Here is a 27,098-nt window from a genome sequence, read left to right as displayed (position 1 = left end):
ACGGCCAGGGAGTCATTCTTTTCATAAGCAAAGGGACTAGCGTGTGTGCCGTGGTCTGTGTCAGTGACAAATTGACTCACCACGTCCTTCCTGTCCAGCACTTCCAGGATGTTGCTCAGGAGCTGCGAGCTGGCCTCGTGGTCAGGCTTGCTGGAGCGGTCATCGAGCTGGCCGCTGAGCTGGTCTATCAGCAGTGGCAGCAGAGTATCCCTGCACTCTGAGAGAGAACACACGGACAGTCACCGGGAGCAGCAGACCCTGCTGGTGGGCCCGGCTCCCCACGACAGTTCTTTCTGGGTCAGTGAGTGCCTAGAGCGCTAGGATCAGTCCTGGGGTGCACAGTCCCTCCAGGGTAAGAGAAGCGCTCAGGCTATGGCACTTCCGCCCTTTAACTGGATTGTAGGAACTATAAAAATTATCCAATCATAGGTACATGTGCAAAATATTAAGCATATTTAACAGTTTCTTAAGCTTTTAAAAAATTGCCAACTATATATTTAAAAGGTATATATATGAAATGAGATACAGTAAGCAAGTGATTTGTTAAAAACCTTTTTTGAAAATTTCCCACGTAGTAGTTTATGTTTACTATAAAATTCCTATAAATACTGAACTTCATTAGTTCATTTCAATGTGTTTTATAGAGAGATACTCTGTGTTCATGGAGGCACACGGACTTCATGAAGTAAAGTAGGGTCCTATCTTCCTACTATGTTTTCCTTCTGAAATCTTCACTATTATGAAACATTATTTTGATGACAGATAGTCTGGACACTCATAGAAATGACTGTCAACAATGTGATCACTTCCTCTGATGAGAACTATTCGCGCATGCTCAAATGCCTCACCTTTACTGTTTCATTTGTCCCTTCAACATCCTCAGAGGCAGATTATCATGGTATATTGAGATGTTTAGGAATGATTCTTTTTTTTTTTAAGATTTATTTTCTTTATACAAGAACTGGGGTACAGGCCAGATGCGTGGTAGGGTGAGAGGATTCACCAGAGACAGAGTGGGGAACAGAACAGGCAGACTGACTGAAATACTCTGCTGAGGGGAAAAGCGGGCACGACAGGAGAGGCCTGCCATGCCATGTGGGACCCTCACTGGCCCGCTGGGATCAAACTGGCACTGCAGAGGCTGCGGACAGCTTCACAGTGCTGTGCTCAACTGCCTGTGCCACCAGCGGAGACCCTAGGAATGATGATTTCTACTGAAGAACATTCACTATCATTTCACACTACCTCCAACCTTGTGTTGTAACAGTTGAAAGTGTTGAGCACAAATTCATGAGGTCAGAAAACATCAGAACCAAAGAGGCCACTGATTGAATCTAGTTCAAGTCTTTGCTTCAATAGAAATGGAAGCTGAGAATTAGAAGTCACTTATTTGTCCAGTTTTACATAACTAACTAGGGGCACAGCCAAGAAGGTCTGCCACCACCCATCCACTCAACCTGACCTATTTCAGAGGAGCCCTCAGACCCTCCACAAAATATAAATGTGAGGACATCCCTGACCTGTGGCAGCCCCAGAAGTTCCCTGGTTGCCCACTCCAGCAATCTCAGGATTATTGGGGAAAGACTGGGTATTGAACTTCTTACCTGTATCATTTCTGGGGCAAGGACATGGTGATTTAGACTTAACGGCTACATGCTTCACTCTAGTTACCAAATGAAAGGTATCAATGCTAGCAAGCATCTTCCCCTCCATGCCTGCCTGCTCTCCCAGCAGCAGGATGCTGGTGACCTGCCACTGCTCCCTCCCCAAATCCTCTGATTTATAGTGTTTGCCAATCTCCTTGATGTAAAAATATTTCCATCGTGATTGATTTCCAGCTACAGATGTGACATGACTAAGCATGGAGTGAGGGAGTCTCTGGGTCAGCACAGAGGCATCTAGCTCTCTACTGCCCCTGGTACAAGTACCAGTCAGTACAGGGGAAGATGTCTGTGTAAAAGGTCCATCTTTCCTGTTTGTCTGTTACTTTCTCAAGTTTCTATTTTGAAGACAAAGATCTCCAGTCAGTGAAACACTGCTGATTGTCCCAATAAAGGGTTAAACACCATGTGATTTTGCTTTTTTAGAAACGACTGGAAATAATGATTTCAACTTCTCTTTAAAACCAGTTTCCCAGGAGGCCCTTAAGTACCAACAAGGAACTGGCAAGGACATTACTGACATTTTTTTATTTTCAAAGCCAAGTGCTGGCTGAAGAAGTAGCAAGACTGGAATCTCAGTAAGCAGCAGTTTCAGTGGAGACTTACCTGCCTGCCGAAAAAGGTTGCTCTCTACTATCTTGGTCATGCAGTTGAGTTTCTGGCGAACTAATTGGTTGTCAGGAATGCTCTGAATGAACTTGCAGAACAGCTCACTGCAAGAGAAAGCCCAGCAGTGTTTTCTTTTTTTTTTTTTTTTTTAAAGATTTATTTATTTACTTATACAAGCACTGGGTACAGTCAGAAGCGCGGGAGGGTGAGAGAATTCACCAGAGCCAGAGCGGGGAGCAGAGCAGGCAGAAGGACTGAAGTACACTACTGAGGGGAGCAGCGTGCGGCAGGAGAGGTCTGCGCGCCATGTGGGACCCTCCCTCGGTGGCCGGGGAGCAGCGGGGATTGAACCGGCGCCGCAGAGGCCGCGGGCAGCTTCGCAACCCAGCGCTCAACCGCTGCGCCACCGGGGAGGCCCCAGCAGTGTTTTCATACTGTGAAGTTGAAGGCATCATTACACAATTCCCACTACTCTGAGGTGTGGCCATGGAGGGGTTTACCTGGAATTTTCTCCCAAATGACCTGAGAGCCCAACTCTAGGAAGTAAAGCAGAGACTGCATTCCAGGCTCACTAGAGGGCTCAGCCTTATTGCTTTGCAGACCAGCCTCAACACTCAACATAAGGCACGCCTATGTTTATTGCAGCACTATTTGTCAAGATATGGAAACAACCTAAATGCCCAGAAACACATGACTGGAACAAGATGTGCTATATATACACCATGGGATACTAGTCAGCGGTCAAAAGGACAAACTCATGCCATTTGCAGCATCACGGATGGAGCTGGAAGGGACTGTGCTAAGTGAAATAAGTCAGAGAGAAAAAGATAAATATCAGATGGTTTCACTTACATGTGGAATATAGAGAAACCAAAGCGTCAGGAAAAAGACGAAACTTGCAAGCTGACCATAGATCTGAGGCACACAGTAGGGGAAGGAGAGGGAGAAGAAACAAAACAGGGGAGGGGAGAGCACAAGGGACTGTGGTGACGGAGCAGGGTGCTGTGGTGGGGGGGGGGGAACTACGAGGACTACTCCTGAGGGGGACATCAAATACTGTCCAAAAAATTAACGATGACGTAAGAAAATAAATATAATAAACAGATAAATAGACAGATAGATAAATAAGTAAATGAACTGCCCAGGCACATCCAGGCTCATGCCTGCTCTGCAGACCAGCCTCCACACTCACCCTACACAGAACTTCTCTCACTAACCACCCGGATGTCCATGAATGCCTGACTCTGCATTCCTGGGGTACTGAGGAATAGGGCTCGAAGTGTATCATTATGTACTTTCTTCTGTAGTTAATTTTATGTCTGTGTGTCTTGCTCCCCTGGAGAAAGTGCAAACCTCTCTCAGGGGCAGGCTTTGTATCTCCTTTTATATCTTTCACAGAACTGAGAAAAAAAGGCTTTCAGTGAAAGACCAAGAGCATGTACAGCAAGCAGGGGCGCTGCTTCTCTGTAACGATTGAGAAAAAATGCTTTTGCTACTTACCTGAGCTCCATAGGATCAAACACAAGTTTGACGTCATTAATTATGCTAGGAAGGTACTTCAAAGCTGCCCCCTGTTAAAAAAAAGACATGAAAGGTACATTTAGTTGCCAAGCAGGACAAATACAGAATTTTCTGCTTGACCCCAGGAAGAGATGGCTGTGCTTGGATCACAGAGAACTGGACACAGATGCTCTTACAATGGGGAGGGAAGCTGAGGCTGCTCTGTGAGCCCCTAACTCTTTCTCCTGCGGAGTCAGGAGGCACAGCCTCTTCTCTTAACTACCAATAGGCACCATCCAGAGGGAATTTATTTTTCTTTTTTTTTAACCTTTTTTTTTTAACCTCCAGGAGGAGGTTAAAAATCTCGATGTTTCACTCACAACCTCATCATAAAAAGCAAAGTGTAATAAAGTTCAAGGAAGCATCTTCAGAGATTATGTATTTTATATTAAAAAATTTGATAATGATGAAGATGGTGTCACTGGGTAGCTGGGAAGGATGGGACAACTTAGAATAAAAACCTGCTGTCTGTGCACCCGGTGTGTCAAAGCCTATAGTTGGTAAAGGCCCATGCAACATGAGAATGTGGAGACCCTCATTCAAAAAGCTGGAAAAAAGTGCTGCCAACTGTCCTAAAATATGAAATGTTTCCTTACTTTAGGGTCTGTCAACTTCTCAGATGTCTTTTATTTTGCTGTGAAGAATGCTCCAATAAAATAAATATTAAAAATTAACAAACAAATAAAAACCTGCTGCCTGTAACATCACCACAATCAATGGCCAGGAAGCCACTGAAGGGTGTCCACGAGGGTAACCTGCCTTTGGCAAACTCACATTTGAAAATACAAATGCACATGAAAGTTAAATCTTGAGGTTTTCCCTTTACTTCTCAGGAGTCACCCTAAAATTCACAAGCTTTCCATGAATTATAGTTCATTTTATCTTCTTCCCGCCATGGCCAGTCTAGGCGGTTCTAGCACTTCCTCTGCAACAGCATTAAAAACATTACACATGATGACGCAGCGCTGACCTTTATCTTGACAGCTTCCTCCAGAGGCCTGTCCATTAGCGTATTGAAAGCGAGGAATAACTGACGGATTGAATTGTTAAACTCATCTCCATTTTCGCTTTGCCCATAAAATCTAAACAGGAAAGAGAGAAAAGCAGTCAGATTTTCTGTCTTTAATGAAATTTTCAAATCAGGCTGCTGTCCGTACGTCAGAAGGGCCGTGCCTCATGGTCTCCAAGCTGTGTGAAGAGAAGGCAGGGGGTGCTGGACGGTGGTGTCAGGGAGAAGCCCTATTGGCCGAGAAGTTTTTATCACCTGGACAAAAGCAGGGAAGTCACTGCACGTAAAACCCTACCGCAGAGTTCTCTGCTTGGTCCGTTAGGATGGACCAGTCAGGTAAGTTCCCCCTACAGCTGTCTGAGGCCCCAGTCTTGGTGTGGGCTCCAGCATACTCGTGTGTGGGCATCTCTGACATGGAGGAGAGAATGGCAGGAAGCTGGTTTGCCTGGAGTATGAGGAGCCCCACCTTGCTGTCTTCCTCAGCACAACAGTAAAATGTGCAAGAAGCAGGGGACTCCCTCCAGTTAACTTCCCTGATGACCATACTTGCCACACTCCTGCCTCCAGCACCCTCCGCCCCTCTTCCCTCATCCTCCTTTTCTATCTTACTCTAATTCTGCCTCAAATAAGCCAGCCCTTATCATTAGAGTTGAAGTATCTGATAATGGGAAGAGAAGCTCCTCTGTCCAGAAACCATTCCAAACCCAGCCCAGCCTACAAGTCAGCCAGTATCTGCCACTGAATTGTGTGGCTGGTGCTGACCTGCTGCCCAGCAGGGCCTTCCCAGGATACAAGGCACCTAGACGCACTGACTCAGGCTACTCTGGATGACAGCAGCCTGCCCGGAGGGTCCACCAATATGGCAGTAGCATGAAGACAATGGGCTGGCTCCTCCAGACGTGAACAAAACTGATGCAAAACAAAGACAAAACCCTTCAGGGAAAAGTTATAACCAGCACACACAGTAGGAGCAGCAGTCTGAATGAAAGGGGTCGGAAAACTCTAAGTAAACTTTGTTTAAAGTAATAATGGGGCAGTACAAGCCATAAGAGGAAGAGGGGCCGCAGTGCAAACCCCCCTGCAGCTACTGACTTGGGCACATCCCAACATCATGGCTCCTAAGACCCAGCATTGCACTGGATAAGCGGGTGCTTGGGCAGACACCCAGGGTGGAGGTGACTTGCAGGTGCATTGTGGGAGAGCTACAGAGGTGAGGGCACAGAGCTAGTGAGCTAGGGCCACTGGCTTGAATCTGAGGCTCACAACACAGAACAGCTGTAGCCTAAGCCATGGCAGAGAACCTGAACTTGCTTATAGACGAGACTATCGCTGAAGTCCAGGCTGAACTATCCAGAACACTTGTTCCACCCCCAGCCCCAAAGAAAATCTTTTCAACAGGAACCTGAGATTCTTGATTCTAGGAGCTGATCCTTTCATGCCTATTCCCGGGTTCTCTTTTTAAAATACTACCCTTTAACGGTACCAATCCCCAATTACTCCAACAAGTGCAAAACCAACATTTGAAAATTTATCCTTACTAAAACCCATATAAAACGAAAAGCGAGGAGACAGAAGAACACAGTACAAATGACAGAACAAAAAAACCCTACAAGGAGCTTTGACTGGGTAGAGCTGCAGAGCCTGGCAATGCTGATGGAACTTGAAAGAACAACAGAGAATATAAAGCAATAATAGAATAAAGGCAATAAAAATACAAGACAGCTACATTCAGAACTAATGCAGTTAAGCAATACCATAGATGACTTAAAAAATACAATTGAGGGTCTTAATATTGGGCAAATTGAAGTAATGGAGAGAATTAATGAATGCTGGAGAACAAAAAAAATAATAGAATAAGGTAGAGAAAAAAATTTTAAAAATGAAAACAGTATAAGAGCCCTCTGGGACAACGTTAAAGCGAAATAATATCCATAACATGGGCCTCCCCGGTGGCGCAGCGGTTGAGCGCTGGGTTGCGAAGCTGCCCACAGCCTCCGTGGCGCCGGTTCGATCCCCGGCTGCTCCCCGCCCCGGAGGAGGATCCCACATGGTGCGCAGACCTCTCCTGCCACCGCTGCTCCCTCAGCAGTGTGCTTCGGTCCTTCTGCCTGTTCTGCTCCCCGCTCTGGCTCTGGTGAATTCTCTCACCCTCCGCGCTTCTGACTGTACCCAGTGCATGTAAAACAAACAAACAAACAAATATAATAAATAAATAAATAAATAAATAAATAATAAAACATGCCTCTATAAAAAAAAAATAATAATAATATCCATAACATGGGGATCCCAAAAGTCAAGGAAGAAGAGAAAGGCATAGAAAACCTATTTAAAGAAATAACCACTGAAAATAACTCACTCTGGGAAATGAACCAGAACTTGTGATCCAAGAGGTCCAAAGAGTTCCAAACAAAATAATACCAGATAGACCTACACCAGGACACCTAATAATAAAGTTGTCGAGAACCAACAATCAGGACAGAATAACAAAAGAAAAAGTGTAATAACATATAAGGGAACACCAATCAGATTATCAGTAGATTTTTCAGCAGAAATGCATTTTTTTAAAGATTTCTTTTTATTTATTTATGCACAGAAGAACTGGGTGTAGGTCAGAGGTGTGGGGAGTAAGAGGATTCACCAGAGACAGAGTGGGGAGCAGAACAGGCAGATCTACTAAGATACACTGCAGAGGGGAGCAGCAGGCGAGTCAGGAAAGGTCTGCTGCGCCATGTGGGTCAGCTCACTGGCCCGGGATCAAACTCACGCTGCAGTGGCTGGTGATAGCTTGATAGCGCCACCAGTGAGGCACCCCCAAAATGCATTTTTCAAGCATGAAGGGTCTGGACAGAGATATTTCAAGCATGTCAGTGACCAGAGAGGCCTCCTGTAACCAGCTCAGCTCAAGCAGGGATCCTGTGACTGTCACATCACACCTCCCCTGGTGGCCCTTATTCATCTGAACCGATGAGAGGGGTTTCTTCCTTTACTATCTGCCTTGATAACCTCTATGTAACCCACAAGCCCCATCGCAGCAGTAACCTGTCTCATGGGCTTCTAGATCCCCAGTGGCCTGAACAATACCTGGTACCCTGAGAGGATTTAAGATCAAGTTTCTTAAAGTCCTATGGAGGGCAGTTCACAACTTAAATGTTCCCCTATTGTCACCCTAATTGAGGTCAACTCCAGTAAGGCACTCAGGAGGGGAATTCAGCTCTGTGAAGGCAACAGTGGGGTGGGGACCCAGTGGCATTTCATTTGCATCCCCTGCAGAGCCAGAAAACTGCTGTGCCCATCAGATCTAAGTAATGGGAGAAGGCTGACCACAAGAACTGTTCCCAGTCCCTGCGTTTCTTTAATGAGAAACATGGTGGGTGGTGGTGGTGGTAGGGGGAGAAATAACAAATGATATTTTCTTGTATTTTTCTTCTCTTTGGTTATAGTGTCAAATTCCTGTCCTTAAGAATTTATGTACCTATTAGCATTACTACACAGGATCAATTTTTTAAAGTTTATTTTTACATTAAGTACTATTTTTCTTACATCACTGTTAATTTTTGGACAGTATTTGATTTCTCTTCTCAGATGTAGTCCCTGTATTCTCTCCCACCACCATAATACCTGGGTCAATTTCTGTCCAGTGTCCATCAAAGGACAAAGATTTTTAAAAATCTTTCTCATCTGCAATTTAAACCACCAAGCACTGAAAATATATACAGGTAGTTAGGTCTACAATGGCTGTGTTTGTACAGAACATAGAGAAAAATTTTCTAGCCACTATTTCCTAACAATAAAGTAACCATTTACACAATATTTACATTGTGTTAGGTATTATGAGAGATGACTTAAAGTAAATGGTAAGATGTTTACAGGTTATATACAAATACATTTTATAAAAGGAATTTGAGCACCCACATTTTTTTTTATAAAATGGGTTCTTCTGCCCATTTCTTTTTTTTTAATTAATATATTTATGTATACAAGCACTGGGTACAGTCAGAAACATGGGAGGGTGAGAGAATTCACCAGAGCCAGAGAGGGGAACAAAACAGGCAGAGTGATGAAATATACTGCTGAGGGGAGCAGCGGGCAGCAGGAGAGGCTGCATGCCATGTGGGACCCTCGCCAGTAGCCAGGGATCAAACCGGCGCTGCAGAGGCTGCGGGCAGCTTGGCAGCCCAACGCTCAACCGCTGCGCCACCAGGGGAGGCCTGAGCACGCACATTTTTGGTGTTCACAGAAATCCTGGAGCCAATCCCCACCAAGGGGCCACCATATAAGTAAAGACAGTATGTGTATATGCATTTTTATAGTGACTGTAAATATTTCTTACAATTTAATTGACTGTTTATATATTTTTCTTTTGCAAATTATGTTTTTGCTTTGTATTATATAAGGATATTTATTATTCTTTTGTTGATATATTAGAGTCTTTAATCAGTAAAGCTTACAATTTGATCTCATCATGCTTTTTTTGCAGGTTATTTACCTTTAATTTTGTTTATGGTTTCTAAAATATCCAAAGTTTCAAAAAATGCTCAAATATAAAGAAAATTACCTTCTGCCTGAAAAAATAAATTTGAACAGTTTGGAAACCCAGTTATTACTGAAGGGTCAGGATGGCATTGGAGTTGTAGACATTTTTAGCTACTTCTTCATTCTTGGTTTCTTCTGTTTTGTTTTTTTTGTTCTTTTTTTTTTATGGAGTTGTTGGTTTTGGAATTCAAACTAGGAATTATTTTATCTTTATGGTTTAGTTTCAACAAATGTAGCTAAACATGGTTTCAACAAAGAAACACACAAGGCAGGAAACATTTCTCCCAAACATCTGTACCCAGTGCTTGTGTAAATAAATATATTAATTAAAAAAAAAAAGAGGTGTCATGTAGCATAATTAACGATTAACACAATGTGTATCCTGCCCCCGGGCTGCAGAAGCAGCAGATACACGCGTGATGAAGTCAGTAACCTGACTTTCCAAGCAGTGGTAACTTCCAGCGAGGAGTCTTCTCCGTGGTCTTCATTACTCAGAACCAAATGCAACACTCAGGTGTTAGTGACTGGGACTTGGTCAGTTTTCCATGTTTCCTGTGGGATGTTCTTAATCCTAGGAAAACTCAGTTTCCCTTCAAAGTGCAAGTTAGCACGAGCTTAAGACAATGCCTAGTGCAAGACTAAAGTCCCACAGCACTTTTATCTGCTGAGAGGCCCAGAACTATGACTGCTAGTCAGGTGGATCCAGAGTCACAGCAAGTGCCTCTTCGACATTCAGTGCAATTTACCTCTGGCTCCTTTTTTATGCATCCCAAACATCTGTCTCCATCCTCTCTATCACCAATGATGGGTCGTGATTCTACACTTACACGTTCAACATTGCAATGAATTCCCTTACCGTATCAACCCTGCCAAGGGGACCTGCTCTCTAGAGCTGTGTCACCAAAGGCTTCCAGAAGCTACACATTTTAGCCACCTGGGTCCCCAGGTCTTGCTGCTATTACTGCTCTGGAAATTCCATTGATCCAAAAGGATTTCACATGGATGGCCTCTAACAGTTTCATAGTTCTCCATCTTTAGCTCTAAAATTCTGAAATTTAGCAATTCTGTGCATAACCAAACTGCTCACAAAGTTCAACATGAGCATGGGGTTTAAAGAAAACTATATAAGGAAAGAATTGAAAGCAGAAGCATCTTATTTTTGTCATCATTACCTCAGGTAGAGTACTCTAGACTGGATGATGAACCTAAACAAGTACTTTAAGGCTTTCAAAGCAGCAAAAAGCAATTCCGTCTTACTGGAGTCATCTGCATTAGCCACATAGAAGTTCAGTACCTTGGAGAGTTTCCTAAAAAAGGGAAAGAAAAAATGTCAGTGAGGCAAAGTGGCACTCTGAGTTTTGGGGTAAGTTATATGGGAAGGGAACTTGGCTGACAGGGGAAGTAGATCACAACTACAATTAGCTCTTCAAGAATATGCCCTAAATGAGGAAATTAAGTACTTCGAACTTCAGTTTCCTCAGTGCAGTCTGGGTTTGGAGTTTCCCTTCCACTTAGAAAGAGGATGGGGTTTTCCTGGTGGAGCAAGGGGTTAAGACACAACCTATGAAACTATTCGCTGCACGCTTAAGTTCCCCGGCCACGGAGCTACCCACATAGCACAGCAGACCTCTCCTGACTCACCCATTGCTCCCCTCAGCAGTGTATTTCAATTGATCTGTCTGTTCTGTTCCCCACTCTGTCTCCGGTGAATCCTCTCACCCCGCCCCCCACCTCTGGCCTGTACCCCAGTTCTTGTATGCATAAATAAATACATTTTTAAAGAGAGAGAGGATGGTTTCCTTTAATAGAATTTTTAAAACAATCAAGAAATTAAAGAGTTGATGGATTCAAATTGCAAGGATATTTTCATCACTGGTATGTTACACATACATTTTCAGCTGTTCCAGTAAGGGATGGCCTAAGGAGCCACCTAAAAGAAGTCTAATGGCCTGCAATCTGGCCAAACCCTTTGGGATGCATAAAAAAGGAGCCAGAGCCTCCCCGTGGCGCAGCGGTTGAGCGCTGGGTTGCGAAGCTGCCGCAGCCTCTGCAGCGCCGGTTCGATCCCCGGCTGCTCCCGGCCACCAGAGGAGGGTCCCACATGGCGCGCAGACCTCTCCTGCCGCCCGCTGCTCCCCTCAGCAGTGTACTTCGGTCCTTCTGCCTGCTCTGCTCCCCACTCTGGCTCTGGTGAATTCTCTCACCCTCCCATGCTTCTGACTGTACCCAGTGCTTGTATAAATAATAAAAATAAATCTTAAAAAAAAAAAAAAAAAAAAAAAAAAAAAGGAGCCAGAGGTAAATTGCACTGAATGTCAAAGAGGCACTTCCTGTGACTCTGGATCCACCTGACTAGCAGTCATGGTTCTGGGCCTCTCAGCAGATAAAAGTGCTGTGGGACTTTAGTCTTGCACTAGGCATTGTCTTAAGCTCATGCTAACTTGCACTTTGAAGGGAAACTGAGTTTTCCTAGGATTAAGAACATCCCACAGGAAACATGGAAAACTGACCAAGTCCCAGTCACTAACACCTGAGTGTTGCATTTGGTTCTGAGTAATGAAGACCACAGAGAAGACTCCTCGCTGGAAGTTACCACTGCTTGGAAAGTCAGGTTACTGACTTCATCACGCGTGTATCTGCTGCTTCTGCAGCCCGGGGGCAGGATACACATTGTGTTAATCGTTAATTATGCTACATGACACCTCATTTATGTTGTTGGGTTTTCTTTTTTTTTTTAACCTTTCTGAACCTCCTTGCAAATAAAATTAAGAACATTCTTGTTTAGTTGAGGAAAGGAGACAGGGATCAGCGGTCTGACTTAACTGGTCAGGTCAGCAGCTGCTCTTATGGACCAGCCGATAGCAACGGGGATGATCTGGTGTAACTCACAGTCAGAAAGATCACCCAATCTCTACATTCCTGTCACTCTTTATCACACTGCTCTGGAAAATCCTTGGAATGCAAGGGGGTGGGTGCAGGGCCGCACACATGGGTCGTGGTGAGTAGAGTGCTCAAGGGCAAGTGCAGCGTAAGCACAAGATGCTCCCCTTGGTGGGACTCATAAACCAAAGACAAATAGAGGGTCTCTACAGGAAAGGTAGAGGCCATTCTGTTCTAGGAAAAAAAAACCCAAAACACCTCAATTATCTCACATCCTCTGTGTTAATACATTCTACAAAGCACTGGATGTTTAGGGCGAGGACAAGACCTGCAGTCCCATCAGACCTGATCCTGCTCAGTCCACTGTCTGATTCCCCTGAGGCTTCATGCTAATCCTGTAGATACCCAGAACCTGAGGACAGGCCTTTGTCCGACATTCTGCTTCTGACTGGTGCCAACACTCTTCTGGATTCTTAAAGAAATTTAGCCTTATCACTTCTGTAACTTCTTGAAGGCAAGTCCTAAACTTAGCACCTTTTCCAGGGACAGAATGTTTGGTGGTCCCCTCTTTCCATCAGCAAGCATAGAGCATGGTTCTGCACTTTAAGGCACATTTACTAGGCCTGTGTCCCTCTCCTGTGTCAATCCTCAGCCCGAGGAGTACACACCCAATACCGCAACGCAGGTAGATCCCGGTGTCATACTTACACATATGCCAAAGTGGCACTGAAGTGCTTGTAAATGTAGGTTTCAAGGACAGGATTAAAATGCTGGAACTTGATATCTCCTATCAGTGAAATAATAAATACCTGCGCCAGAGATGAAAAATATAAATAGCAACAATGTACATCCCCCATGGATTCTGTCACTAGAAAGGGGTGCCTTTTCTTTCTTCCTCAGTGTTGCAGAGTTCCCTCTTCTCTACTCAGACCTAATGAAAAGTCTCCGTCTTTTTTTTTTTTTAATATAACACAAACAGAAAGTCAACTATGTCAAGCACTGTGCTGAGTGCTATGAAGAAACCGATAGGAGAAAATGTCCCTGGCCTCAGCACGCTGACTATCTCAGAGAGAGCAGTCACGGCAGGTAAGCCTGGGGTGAAAGTGGGACAGGAGGAAGGAGGATCGGAAAGAGGTTTTCTGGGGGCATAATACATTGCCCCTCAAGGATGCAGCTCAGAAATATCCCACGACATTTTTCTCTTGAGGACACTGTGCATCCCTCCAATAACTGAGCTGCACCAGGCTTCTGCCCCACTCCCCGGCTCAGTTTCCTCCTTGTGTGTTGACCCTCTTCTCATGACCAGGGCCAGCCTACAAGTAACTGGGTTGCACCCACTCATGACAGAAGAGTTCAAAAGAAGAGGTGCCTGGGACTCCCACACATGCCCACTGTGCTGCTCTGCACCACAGGAAGCTTTCTCCAGTTTTCTCTCATCCCAGGGAGCCCAGGACCCGGAGTTTTCCCCATAAACCTGACCAGCATGATCTCGGCTGAGGGCACTGACCCCCTATCTCACATGCTTAGGTTTTACTTTCTATCTACTTCTTGAATTTACAAGTTCCTCCCAACTGCTGAGTGACCTAAAGCGGCAATTTACCTTCTCCCATGGCTGCCACATTCCCATAAAATTCGGCATTATTCTTGAATCCCCAAACAAGAAAACGATGCTTTGTTTCGATATGTCAGTTTTCTTCATTCCACCATCTCTCCTGGCCTTCCCAAATTATGACATCGCCTATCCCTGTCTGGATTTCAGCTTTTAGAACAGATTGTGTGTTTATGTAGTTTGTGTGACAAATTTAATTGTCTGCTGGGTTGTATATTGAAAATCATGAGCCTAAGGTTCACCAGTGACTCATGAACTCAGTTTCCCTTGCAGGAAACACAGCAAGCCACAATCTTCTGCTTTTTTTTTTTAAATGACTAGGCAATTTAAAGAGACTTAATGTTGTTTGTGATTTCTAATAAAGACACATTTTTTTCCATAATGAGAAAAGAATATCAAAATTGTGGTGTAACAAAAATCAAAGAAATAAAAGCTGTGAATATGTCAATTGTTTCTAATTTTTCTTCTAGGACTTTAGCTTGAAGAAATAATCAAAGCGATGCATATAAATATTTGAGCAAGAGGTTATTCATCACAATATTAATAATAGTGAAATATCAAAACTACACATTTATAGAATAAATACTAGTAAATATGTATAATTGCTTACCAGTGCATCAAACACAAGGAAGTCATAAGTTTCATTGTCGGACATTTCCATCATTATGTTAAAAAGTGCATCTAGTGTATCCTGCAAAAACTGAAGATAAGAAAAACAGGTTATTTGGTGCTGTCAGTTCAGCTCCAACTGCAGAAAATTGGGGGAAAGTAGGTTTCAACAGACTAGGTTGAAAAATAGCATTTTTAAAAAATTGCACACTTGCTTTCCCATGTGAGTAAATTTTCTATTTGCAAGATCAGTTTAATTAAAAATGTTGAACTAATGATACAGTGGGTATAATTATTATTATGAGTATATAAACATACCTTAACAATCTCTCCTCCATCCACCTCCATTAACTTCTTTAAGTTATGCTTAATGTTCTGAGAGTTGGAACGCCAATTTAACAAGCCCAACAGGTCAACTACAAAGAATGACCAGAAACCATAAATATTAGACACTGATCAGGAAGAGCAGCCCACACCATTTCAAGACACAGGCTTCCCTGTTGGCCTAGGGGTTAAGTCTTAGAGCTATAACCAGGACAGCCTGAGTTCGATCCCTAGCCAGGGAGATAATCCATATACGGTGTAGCAGACCTCTCCTGTCTTGCCAATTGCTCCCCTTTGCAGTGGGGAGCCTGTTCTGCTCCCAACTCTGTCTCTGGTGAATCCTCTCAACTCTACACCTCAGTTTTTCTATGCAAAAATAAATAACTTTTAAAAACAAACATACAAAGAGACAACAAAAAACCCCACAGTTCTGAAAAATACTCTTTAGAAAAGATCATCACTCTGGTGGCTAATGTCGTGTGAATTCTTTTAATTTGCTGTCTTCTGTCTAAATCAGAGAAAACCCTGTGGTCTTCCTCAAAATTCAAAGAGAAAAAAATTACCACCAATGTCAAGAGCTTAAAATGCTACCTGAGCAGGCCTCACATTTCTCATATAATGACATCACAGCCACATAGACTAAACCTAAAGAGACCCTTTTCAGTAACTTTCCTACCTTTAATTTGCTGCATGGTTTAATTTGTCCCTTATCACCACACATATCTTGGTGAATTCAAAGGGAATAGGTAATTTACATACATGCATTATTTAAACATCACATCCATTCACATTTCTGAGATGCAGAAACTGAGATTTTGTGAAACAGAATTACTTGCTTTAGGTGACACAACTCCCAGCAAGTGGGATAAAAACAATTTAATTACATTTATCTGATTTAAAAAAACAAGTCCATGGCCTCCCTGATGGCGCCAGGGGTTAAGCACCACACTATGATGCAATCGCAGCCTCTGCAGCATGAGTTCAATCCCTGGCAGGCCAGGGAGCAACCCACACGGCGCAGCAGACCTCTCCTGACTTGCCCGCTGTGCCCCTCAGCAGTATACTTCAGTCAATCTGCCTGTTCTGTTCCCCACTCTGTCTCTGGTGGATCCTCTCACACCCCGCATCTCTGGTCTGTACCCCAGCTCTTGTATGCATAAATAAATCTTTAAAAAAAAAAAAGTCCTTGATATTCTCTCAAATTCTGCCCACCTTAACCCCTGCCCAAAAGTTCTCCAAAGAAGTAAATAGATAAGCAAATCAGATAGACTACTGCTTCAAAAGAAGGCAGAACAGATTTGTGGCCTTTAGGGTAAGTCTAGGACAAAAATCTGGAGGTGCTTGTAGATTAAAAATGTGGGATTTTGGATCTTTAAGTCACTGACAGCTTTAATGAAAATCGAGCTACTGAGAGAGTCGGGGAAACAGCAGGCATCTGACTGCAGCTCCTTTATCATGCTGTTTAGTATACCCAGCTACGGCTACTACACAGAGCATTACCCAAGGAAAGGAGAAATATACCCTTTTTAATCAATAGACTTGTATAAATATATATAAAAGGTAGCAAATGAATACCGCTCATTTGTATAGTAAATTTGCTTGAGGTTTGCTTTATTGGCTTGCATACTGTCTAGTCCCTTGGAAGCCCCCAAAACCCAGTGCCTAAGACTCTCACTTATCAATAGAATAAAGTCCCAACACCACCCAAAGAGCAGTAATGCCCTACTGATACCCTCTTGTGAGCCCCCAAACCCACCATTCTCTTTTACCTTTCAGTGGCCATATTCTGAAATAGTTCTGTGTCTTTGCATAGATTTTCCCCTTCGTCTGAATTGCCCAGAAATACTATAATTCTATGTATTTGTAAGCACCGACTTATATTTCAAGACCCATCTCAAACTTTGTTCCTTCTGGAGTCATAAAGATATACTTGGCATCTCTTTGATTCTTCCTACAGCTCTGAATCCCCTGGGAACAGGAAGCATAAGTCACTCATTCTGACACCTCAGCATAGTGCTAGGCCACTAGTCGGTGCTCTGTGCCAGTGTGAAGAGAGAATGGATGGATGAATAGACAGATGGAGAGGGGAACCAGTCTCAGTGAAGACACTTGCGGTGTGCTCGATACAATTCTTCAACATATTCATTCAGTAAGTACATAACAGGCACTGTGCTAGGCTTAGCCACTAGACAGTCAGCTTCTATCTCCCATCTCCTATTTCTGACACAGACTAGTTAATGATTCCACTCCATTCTTTACTTCACAGGGCTTGTTGCTGCCAAAAGAAAAGGATGTAGATACTTCATTGGGGTGAATGGTGACCTAGGAACTCTGCAGTCAAGTGCCTGAAAAGAATTCACTCCCCAGCCCAGACATTTGCTGCCTAGAGACATCTGCATCCTACATGGCTCAGCTTAGGAATATATTTGGTCAATCAGAGACCTCAGGGCTACTGAAGCAGTGGCACAATCTTAGAGTCCTGGACTTACTGGGTTTTTCAGATTCATACAGGCTGGTGCATATCGCTCTATTTATTTTCATGGCCGAATAGCATTTATCCCATTGTATGGCGTGCACTGCACTAAATGGGATTTATTTATTCCACTGTTGATAAACATTTGGGGTTCTGGGTTTCTTTTTTTTTGCTACCACAAAAATTCTGAGACAACATTCTCCCATGTCCATGGTGCCCAGATTTACCAGCTCTCTGGGGTATAGAACTGGCTCATCAGTCAGGACCATCTTTAAGCACATTAGACAGCATTCAATGTTATCCCAAGTAGTCCTAATTTACTTTCCCGTCTGCAGTATGTAAGAATCCAGGATACTCTGAACAGTGACACCCACGTTAGATTAGAGGATTTGGGAGAGGATCAAGGAAATCGAAATTTTAAAAAAGAGAAAGACAAGGGAAAATATATGCTTTGTAGTTCTAAATGTCTATTTTCAGACCCAATCGACCACTTAATGAGCTTAAGCAAAATACGAGTCCTTTGACTCAATTTTCAATAAAGTGAAGCTAATAATGGCAAAGTTGGAGTCTTCATATGCCAGAGTGTTGGGGGGGGTTAAACAAGATGCTGCTGTGAACAACACTGCCCCTCTCCCTCGAGCCCCATCCCTGCAGGGTCTTGAATTCCTCTCTCCTTGCCTGGAATAGCAAATCTATTCTCAATGTCCGTATGGGCGAGCAACAAAGGATCCCATCAAATCAGTCTGTCCTAGTTTTGAAAAAAAAATAATAAAGAGTTGACAAGATCTGTTTGTACCAAAGGTCAATGGCTTTTAACCTTTTGCGTCTAAATAGCCCTCCTAAGACTAAGGGGAAACGCCTGTGGTCACGGTTCCTGTGTGAAAGGCAAACAGCTACCCTCTTGGTCAGTAAACGCCCTGATATACTTAGTGGTTTATTAATGTTCTTCAGCTCTTTCTTCCTCAGAATAAATTAAACTGGTTTTTTATAATTTGCATCCACGAAGAAGAGAGCAAACACAAGAACTGCCTGGGGTTATTATTTGTCCCTTAGAAGGCTCCATTCCCTGTGGTGCACACGGCACGGTGCCTTTCTTGTCCTCCCTATCTTTCTAGCCTTGATTTTATCCTATTAATTTAAATTTCACAAGTGACAAAGGGCTTAAGGCTGCTATGGCGAGACAGCACAGGCTTAGAACATGCAGAAGATGGTTGACGTATGTAAAAACAGATCAAGTGTCTTGCTACTGTCAATAAGCTTAGTACGTTTTTTTTAAACTAATTTTGTTCTATAGCACCACTGGCTTTACGCCACCGTTAGTATTTTGGAAGTAGAGGATCTCCCCTGTAAGGTGTGGTCATACAAAGCATGCTAATTTTTTTACTAGGAGATAATAAACACTGTATCAATTTGGTTATCTTTAGCAGACATTCCTTTTGCTTTTCATTATAACTTTACAAACTTCTGTTACTTGCTCTTGAACTCTAGGCTCTGGGAAGGATAATCTATTAGATGCATGATAAAGGCTGTTCCTCTGGACTGTCCCAGATCATCCTTCCCAAGTACATTAAAGCTTTATGTTGTCTACGACCATATTTTTAAATATATCATTTGACATTTCATATTCACAATTTTGGAAAATACCAAAAAGAGTGATCAAAATAAAAACTGCTCAAAATTTTGGAGTTTTTCTATGTATGGATGATGATGATAACAATAGCTTTTATGTAATTCTAGTTTCTAATAGCTCATGTAGTTTCTGTGATAGATGACACACTGCTCTTTTGCTTTTACTTATTTAAATTTACTTCACTCTTTGAAATATATACCATTTTTTAAAAAAGATTTATTTATTTATTTACATAAGCACTGGGTACAGTCAGAAGCTCAGGAGGGTGAAAGAATTCACCAGAGTCAGAGAGGAGAGCAGAGCAGGCAGACTGACGAAGTACACTGCTGAGGGGAGCAGCAGGTGGCAGGAGAGGTCTGCTCGCCATGTGGGACCCTCACCCAGTGGCCGGGGATCAAACCAGAGCTACAGAGGCTGGGGCCAGCTTCGCAACCCAGCACTCAACCACTGCACCACCAGGGAGGCCCTGAAATATATACCATTATTACCCCCATTTTGAAGATAAGCAAAGAGAGATCAAGTGACAAGATAAAATCACTAGTAAGGCAGAATTTGGATTTGAAGCTAGGCAACTGGCTCCAATACTGGAATTATACACAACAGTTTTAAAAATTTCATGTCTTTGATTAAGTTTTCAAATATATTTGACATCTGCATCTATTTTAACATTATACATATATTTATCATTGTTTAATATATTGATATAGAACATAAATACATGTTGTATGTTACATGTATATGAAATACATGCATTATATATAATGTATACATATAATTATCATTATATCATTATATAACTTAAACTGACCTGAACTACAGGATTTTTGGTCTGATTCACTATTTTCCTATTGGGAATTAACAGGAAAACACTCTCACATATAAATCCTTGCACCTTTCTCTCTCTGTTTACTTAGTTTCAGTTTCTAGGATCAAATTCCTGGATTATAGGATCTGAATAAATTAAAAGTTTTTAATACACCTTCAAAGTAATCTTTCATAAATATTGTACCATTTAATCCCATGTCAGCAGTTTATTACGCACTTATTATTATTGTGCTGTCGCTAATGCAATTGTGGCATGTCTTCTGTGAAGCTCACAGTGTTTTCTGGTTTTATTTTTTGTTTGTTTGAAATGAAGAAACTATTTTTTAAGCAGATTTAGGTTTACAGAAAAATTAAGCAGAAAGTACGAAGCCTTTTCATATACCCCTCCACTTTCCCAGGTTCCCCTGTATTGACACTTTGCATTCGCTGGTACATTTGTTACAACTGCTGAGCAAATATGACTTAGTTTGTGAACGCCAAGTCCATAATTTACATGACAGTTGACTGTGTGCTATGTTCTGTGACAAACGTTTAAGAACATGTATCCATACATCTATCACAGCATCACATAGTCTAGTTTTACTGACCTAACTATCCCCTGTGCTCTGCCTATTCACCCCTTCCTCTCTTACCTTTCCTCAAGCCCTTTGCAACCCAGGATCTTTTCACTATCTACACACTTTCGCCTTTTCTTTCTAGATTAATTTTTGGTGCATGTGTTTTTACTTTCCCGTACTTTCACTTTCCCATTTTTACTTCCCCGTTTTTACTTTCTGTCAGCTCCAAACTTCACTCTGTTGAGTCTAGCCACTTGTCCAGGTGGAAATTCTATCCTTATTCCCTAGTCAACCATGATTCATCAAAACAAACAATATTAACACTCTCTAAGGATCAACCAACACCTGATCCTTGCGTGTACCTGATATCTAAACTGTTTTGTCTATCTTTGCACTTCCCTAAGGCACAGCCCTTACCAGTTTCCTCACCCAAATCTTCTAAGAGGCCAAAGGAATGGATCCCCTATACAGCATGTGAGATGTACAATTTCTTTTTCTTTTTTTTTTTCAATAGAGGCATGTTTTTTATTTATTTATTTATTTATGTATTTATTTGTACATGCACTGGGTACAGTCAGAAGCGCGGGAGGGTGAGAGAATTCACCAGAGCCAGCGCGGAAAACAGAACAGGCAGACTGACGAAGTACACTGCTGAGAGGAGCAGTGGGCGGCAGAAGAGGTCTGCATGCCATGTGGGACCCTCCTCCGGTGGCTGGGGAGCAGCTGGGGATCGAACCGGCACCGCAGAGGCCGCGAGCAGCTTCGCAACCCAGCGCTCAACCGCTGCGCCACCAGGGAGGCCCGAGATGTACAATTTTTAACGCATGTCCCCTGGGCAGCTAATTCTTGGCTCACTATGCTCCGCAGAACCCCTTATACATTACATAGTTTAAATCAACAAGAAGCTGGTACTGGCAAGCAAGCGCCATGATCACATCAGAGAAGCTGAAACTTAGAGCAGAGGTTTCAAGGAAGACCAAAATGGAGCCCTATTTGAACTACTCAGCAGTCAATTTTATGACTCAGTTTTATGGAAATTTCGTGACTGCTTGGGGGAAAAAAGGGAAAAGAGGAAACTATATGGGGGACAAATGGAACTCTACCAGGAAACCCTCCCTGCTCTGGGCCCTACCTGTTTTGGCAGGAAACTGGTATTTCCTTGCCAGTATCCTCCCCCCTTCTTGCCATCTCTTGTTACATATATTACACACAGCACGTTATTAAAGCTCTTTGCTGTTTTGAAAGAAAGAAATATAACACTTTTGAATTTCTTTTGCCTCTGTGAAGGAGTATGATAGGTGGTAACAAACAAGCAAACAAAAAAAAAAAAAAAAACAAAACCCCAAAAGACCATATGCTTTTATCCTGTTTGAAAGAGACAATGAGGCCTCCCCAGTGGCGCAGCGGTTGAGCGTTGGTTGTGAAGCTGCCCGCAGCCTCTGCAGCACCAGTTTGATCCCCGCTGCTCCCGGCCACCGGAGGAGGGTCCCACATGGCGCGCAGACCTCTCCTGCTGCCCGCTGCTCCCTCAGCAGTGTACCTCAGTCCTTCTGCCTGCTCTGCTCCCCGCTCTGGCTCTGGTGAATTCTCTCACCCTCCCGTGCTTCTGACTGTACCCAGTGCTTGTATAAATAAATAAATAAATCTTTAAAAAAAAAAAAAAAAAAAAAAAAAGAAAGAGACAATGAAGCCTAGAAAGGAGCTTACCTATTCGATTAGTATTATCCACAATATCATTTGAAGAGCATTGAGAAGAATCCAAAACAGCCAGCACTCTTCTCAGAAGACATGGACCCATGTGGTCCAGAGTGTAACAACAGAGCCCAGGAAGACGGCCCCACACTTACCATTCTGGGTGAGCTTTGTAGAGCAAATGAGGGTGGCAATCTGAAAGCTGTCCTTTGTGCTATCCTTGGTTGCAGCAGCAGAGTTGGTCGGGGTTTTGGGAGCCTCTTTATCATCCGTCTCTACCTTGATTCCAGGAAGGGTCAGGTAGAACTTAGCATCTTCCATTTTCTTGTTGTCACCCTGAAAATGAAATATGTTCAGAAGACCAAATGATGGGCAAAATCTCTTACATGCAAATAAAAATAATTTCTATTGTGAGCACAATTCATTTCCAATATAAAAAGGGTTTATTAAATTATGCTTAGATCCTTCCCAACTCCCAGACATTGTGATACTTTTCCAGAGTTTGAATCCAGAAATAATTTCAATGCCGAATGAAAGTAGAATAAGTTATAAACTAGAAAATTCCTATCTCTGATATAAGTAAATAAATGTAATAAAGAATAAGGTTGGATTTCATTTTTCTGAACTTGTAACTCGTCTCAATTGTACTTCAAGGAGTTGATGGCTTGATTGGGTAGAATTAAGTTGCCGTGCCTTCCAAGACTATCAACTACAGAGTTGTTAAGAAAAATGAACATCAGATAGATGCATGTCAAAAAAATTTGTGTGATATTGTTGGAAAAATGAGACCTTCTAGCATCTATTACACTTTAGATTATAAAATCTCAGTAGAAGCCATAGTGCTGCAGCTGTTAGAAGGGAAGAATGTAGACAAAATTGTTAGAGAAGGAAAAAAGGTTCCATAGCAAAGAAATGATGCCTGGCTCTTGTGATAAGAAAACCACATCCTATCACACCCATTACACACCCTAAACAAGTCCAACAGCAACCGTCCACACTGCACAGGATGACATCCAGAGTGGAAGGCAGGAGGGCAGCCCTTTGATTATTACCACCACAGATACCATTTGCACATGAGGAGAGATGTTCCTTAGGAGACTGAGTAACAATGCAACTTGTCCTTTCCAGAAAGGAAATGGGAGACTGTGTAGTGGACGTGACCTTAACCATCTGGGTTCCTAGAGTTTACACATTAATGCAGCTATACAATATAACTCTAGAGAAGTTTCTGATGTTTATATACACAAAATTGAAGGAAGCCTTAAGAACTGGTTTCAGAGGGAACATAATTTCCTCAGCCTTCTCTGAGCCTTGCTTTGTTAGTAGCACCTTATATACCACCAGGTTATGCCTCCCATCCTGTAGAGTGGTGCCATCCAGGTTCATCAGTTTCACGAAGGCCACCCCAAATGCTCGCTCCGATTTATCTCTGGCTGAAAAGACAGAAATATGTGTCTGAGCAGAGAAGAAAGAAACAAGGAAGTGAAGACTAGCATGGCTGAGTCACGATTTGTTCTGGGGTGTGACATTGAATCATGCTTTCATTAGCATAGTTTAGCAGGCTACAATAAGTCATATACACTGTGACTGTCACAGATTCCTCAAAGACACATTTCCCCAACTGAAATCTTCTATATGCTCCTTTTCCTACATTTCTGAATGCGTGAGACCACCATCCACCCAAACATCCCGATCAGAAATGTGGGTACTGACTCCATCCACATGTTAACTCTCTATACTAAACACCCTGGAGCCAGTGTTTTTTTCTCTACATCCCTTCTGTTCTGAGCTGCATTCAAGCCACCCTCATCTCTTCTCTGTATGTGAGATTTTCATAATTATACTCCCTGTCACTGTTTTTTTTTTACCCAACACTACTGCACCAGAATGCGTTTCCAAAATCATATCAAATAAGGTCTACTACCTGCTCCAAAACCCATTCATGGGATATCCCAATTCTCCTGCTTTAAGACAGGCTCAGTGAAATATTTATTATGCACTAAGGTTTATGATGTCATCTACAGCTTCTGCCTTTCTAGTCCTTCCAAAATATTGGCCTAGGTACAAAGGAAGCGTGGGTATGTGTATCTTGCAGCATTTGGAGAGGAGGGCCTAGCTTCCTAAATAAGCAGGATACCTGGTTTTCAGGTATTCCCTACTCGGATGCTGGTGGCTGGGGTAACTCATGACCTGTTATCAAAGTCTCAGACACTAACAGTGTGAGTAGTATTCCATTGTATGATTGTACTATAATTTGTTTATCCATTCTTCTATTGATGCCATTTGGGCATGTCCAATGGGAGAGGTATTATGAATAAAGCTATTATAAACATATACCAAACGACCACCACCTCAACAACCTTACATGGATCCCCCATAACCTGTCTCAAAATAACTTTCATCATTCATGATCTGGCTCAGGTCCACCTGGAATCAGACTGCCTGATTGTCTGATTGTCTGCCAAGGTGTCTGATGCAGGTGCTGTCACTTACTAGTGCTGTGAACTTGGACAAGTTGCTAATCTGTTTTTCTATATATAAATTTGGATAAAAGTAGAACAAACTTTACTAGATTATTATGGTTATATATAAAAGAGTGTACAAATAGAGTTTGACTTAATATTTGTTAAGTGTTTTCTTAGCATTATGTGGAGCTGTATGAAATTGCTGGTATTTGACTATGCCGAACTACAAACTTGGCAGTTTTATAAAGCTCAACTAATATTATGATTGTATTCACTGCCCCCTTGTCAGTCCTGCTGAGTTTATTTTGTAGTTATCAAACATATTTCTCCACCATCACCCTTCAATGGACTAACCTCTACACACTATTGAGGAGGTAGGAAAATTTCATGCATAAATCCTCAGAAAGGATAAGTCCTGTGTGCTGGTTTCTGCTGGCAGCATGTCTCATACTTTTCGGAGATTAAGTGTTTATTTCCTTGCTCACCTTTGTAAGTAGATCATAGAGCCGCTTCACAGAACTGGCTGTGTCCTAGTTGAAGTTGCATACCCTGGGCCTACCCTGCGCTTTCTATGTAGATGGTGTTCAATACATTCAGTTTGGAATGAAGGATTTCATTTACATGCAATCTTACGGAATGTCAAGTAATTTCAAGATCAATATGAAATCAATTTTCTTTGTTCATATTTGAGAACAGCATCTTCTGAACTGTGATCTAAGACTCAAAATAATCTTTCAAGAAAGAAAGACACTAGCTTGGAGATAGTTAATTAAGCTGCCTTCTTGCTGCAGGAATATGGAATCTTCAACAGAGTCTGGGAGGAGAGAACACACAGTGTTTTCTACCCCAGCTGACTACGAAATCCTTTTTGTCATAATAGAGCTTCTACAAAATCCTTTTTGTCATTCATAGAGCTTCTACTATAGCAGGGGACTTTAGGATTCACAGAACATTTCATCTTCATAGAATATAATTCACAGAACATTTGCGGGAAATTCTGGTATAAATGATAAACAGTTCTTGGAAGGCCAGAAAAATTCATTTTTCTGATTCCTTAGCACCAATCAATCCTGAAATAAAGATGCCAAGTATCTAGTTTCTAAGTATCTTATTCTGCAGATGAACAAAAGTGCTGTCAAGCAATAACAGATACTTTTTAAATGGAACTATGTCACAGATCTCCTAATACTCACATTCCTGAGACGACCTGTGTCTGAAGGTAAATCTTATATGGCAGCGAGTAACTTCTTCTATAGCAATAGATACCTGCGCAAAATAGGTAATTATTGTTTATATAATTAATATAATTAATAGATATGTATATATAATATGTAATATGTATTCATGTAATTAACATTTAATTATAATATTTATTTGTAATATATTAATAGTTATGTAACAGGGTGGTCCCCAGGAAAGGGGGAGGTTTCCTGCCCTACCCAAGGGAGGGTGGAGCTGAGCAAGAAGAGGAGAAGCTGAAGAAGAGACTGAGGAAGGAAGCAGGATGGAACCAGAAGGAGACCTGGAGGAGGCGCATGGAGCCTAGAGACACGTGAAGAAACTGCGCTTGTCTTTTGGTCGTGGACAGGGTGACACAGATGTGGGTGAGACCCATGGGGAGGTGACCATGGCAGCTTTTATCTTGATGTTGATTTTGCTCTTTTCCTTCCGGGCTTGTCTGGTTGTTTCTGACTCTTTTCTGTGGGTCCCCACTGGAAGATGCTTTAGACTTGTGGCAGGCTTTGGGGCCTTGCTCTGGGCCGATCCCATATGGATGGACTTTTACCCACGAGGGGATGGGTAACTTTGGGTGCTTCATTTAGAAACTAGATTCTTTGCCCTACCTGTATTGTTTCCTAGTTTTATTAAAGTTCCTTCCCACTAAAGTCTCCTATGTTTTGTGTTGATGCGGCGGATGGCAGAACCCATTTAGAATAGGCAGGTTTGTGGGGTTTGGGCTGCCCCTCTCCCTGTCCTATAACAGTTACATGTACTTAATAGTTTGTATATAATTAATATATATAACAGTTTATATGTATGTATATATACACACACATATACGTACATTACTTTATGCTCACAGTATTTCATAGAACCAGGCTTGCTTTTAGTTTCTCATCACAGCACTAATTCCTCTAGAGAAGTCTTGACATGAGATTTTACTCAAAGGAAGTTTAGCAATTTCAAACCAAAAGAATCTCAAGAGGAGATCATCTGTTATTTTTAAGATCCTGAGAATGGATATATTCTAAGATATTTCAAATTTCTAGTATTTTCTCAAGTATGACACAGGAAAAAGAAGTCCACAAAGAACATTTCAGGTTGTAAGACACTGCCGATGTGGTAACGATTAGGGTCTTTAAAACAGAAGGAAAATGTAGAACACTGGGGACAAGGAAAATGGAGGCACAGGGCAAAAAAAGAGCAGACAACTGTGGTGAACAGTTAAGTAAACTGTGGCATAATCATGCAGCGGGTCCACTCGTCATCCTGTTCTAATATTGATGAGGAAGAAAACAACCCAGGCCAATGCTGAATGAAACAACATTATGAAATGTTATTTGAGGACCGGATTTCATTATGTTTTTTCATTTAAAGTGCATTTTCTTTTTTCTTGAAATGTTACTTTTTATTTTTTTAATTTTATATATTTTTTACATCA

At 42.2% G+C, this 27,098-nt stretch overlaps 1 protein-coding gene across 1 annotated transcript in view; it reads right to left on the bottom strand.

The window, feature by feature from the left end:
* The window catches only part of DOCK5 (dedicator of cytokinesis 5), a 175,334-nt gene that overhangs the window by 44,445 nt on the left and 103,791 nt on the right, over nt 1-27,098 (bottom strand). Inside the window, 11 exon segments of the mRNA XM_037497137.2 lie at nt 81-217; nt 2,268-2,374; nt 3,771-3,841; nt 4,801-4,912; nt 10,545-10,679; nt 12,961-13,061; nt 14,472-14,561; nt 14,789-14,886; nt 22,127-22,307; nt 23,301-23,404; nt 25,630-25,702. Of these exon segments, the coding sequence (XP_037353034.1) occupies nt 81-217; nt 2,268-2,374; nt 3,771-3,841; nt 4,801-4,912; nt 10,545-10,679; nt 12,961-13,061; nt 14,472-14,561; nt 14,789-14,886; nt 22,127-22,307; nt 23,301-23,404; nt 25,630-25,702 (1,209 nt within the window).

Source organism: Talpa occidentalis, unplaced genomic scaffold (assembly GCF_014898055.3).
Source record: "Talpa occidentalis isolate TD23 unplaced genomic scaffold, MPIMG_talOcc4v2.1 talOcc4.8, whole genome shotgun sequence".
NCBI lineage: Eukaryota > Metazoa > Chordata > Mammalia > Eulipotyphla > Talpidae > Talpa > Talpa occidentalis.
Note: the sequence above shows the minus strand (reverse complement) of the source record. Positions and strands in the feature narration are given on the sequence as shown.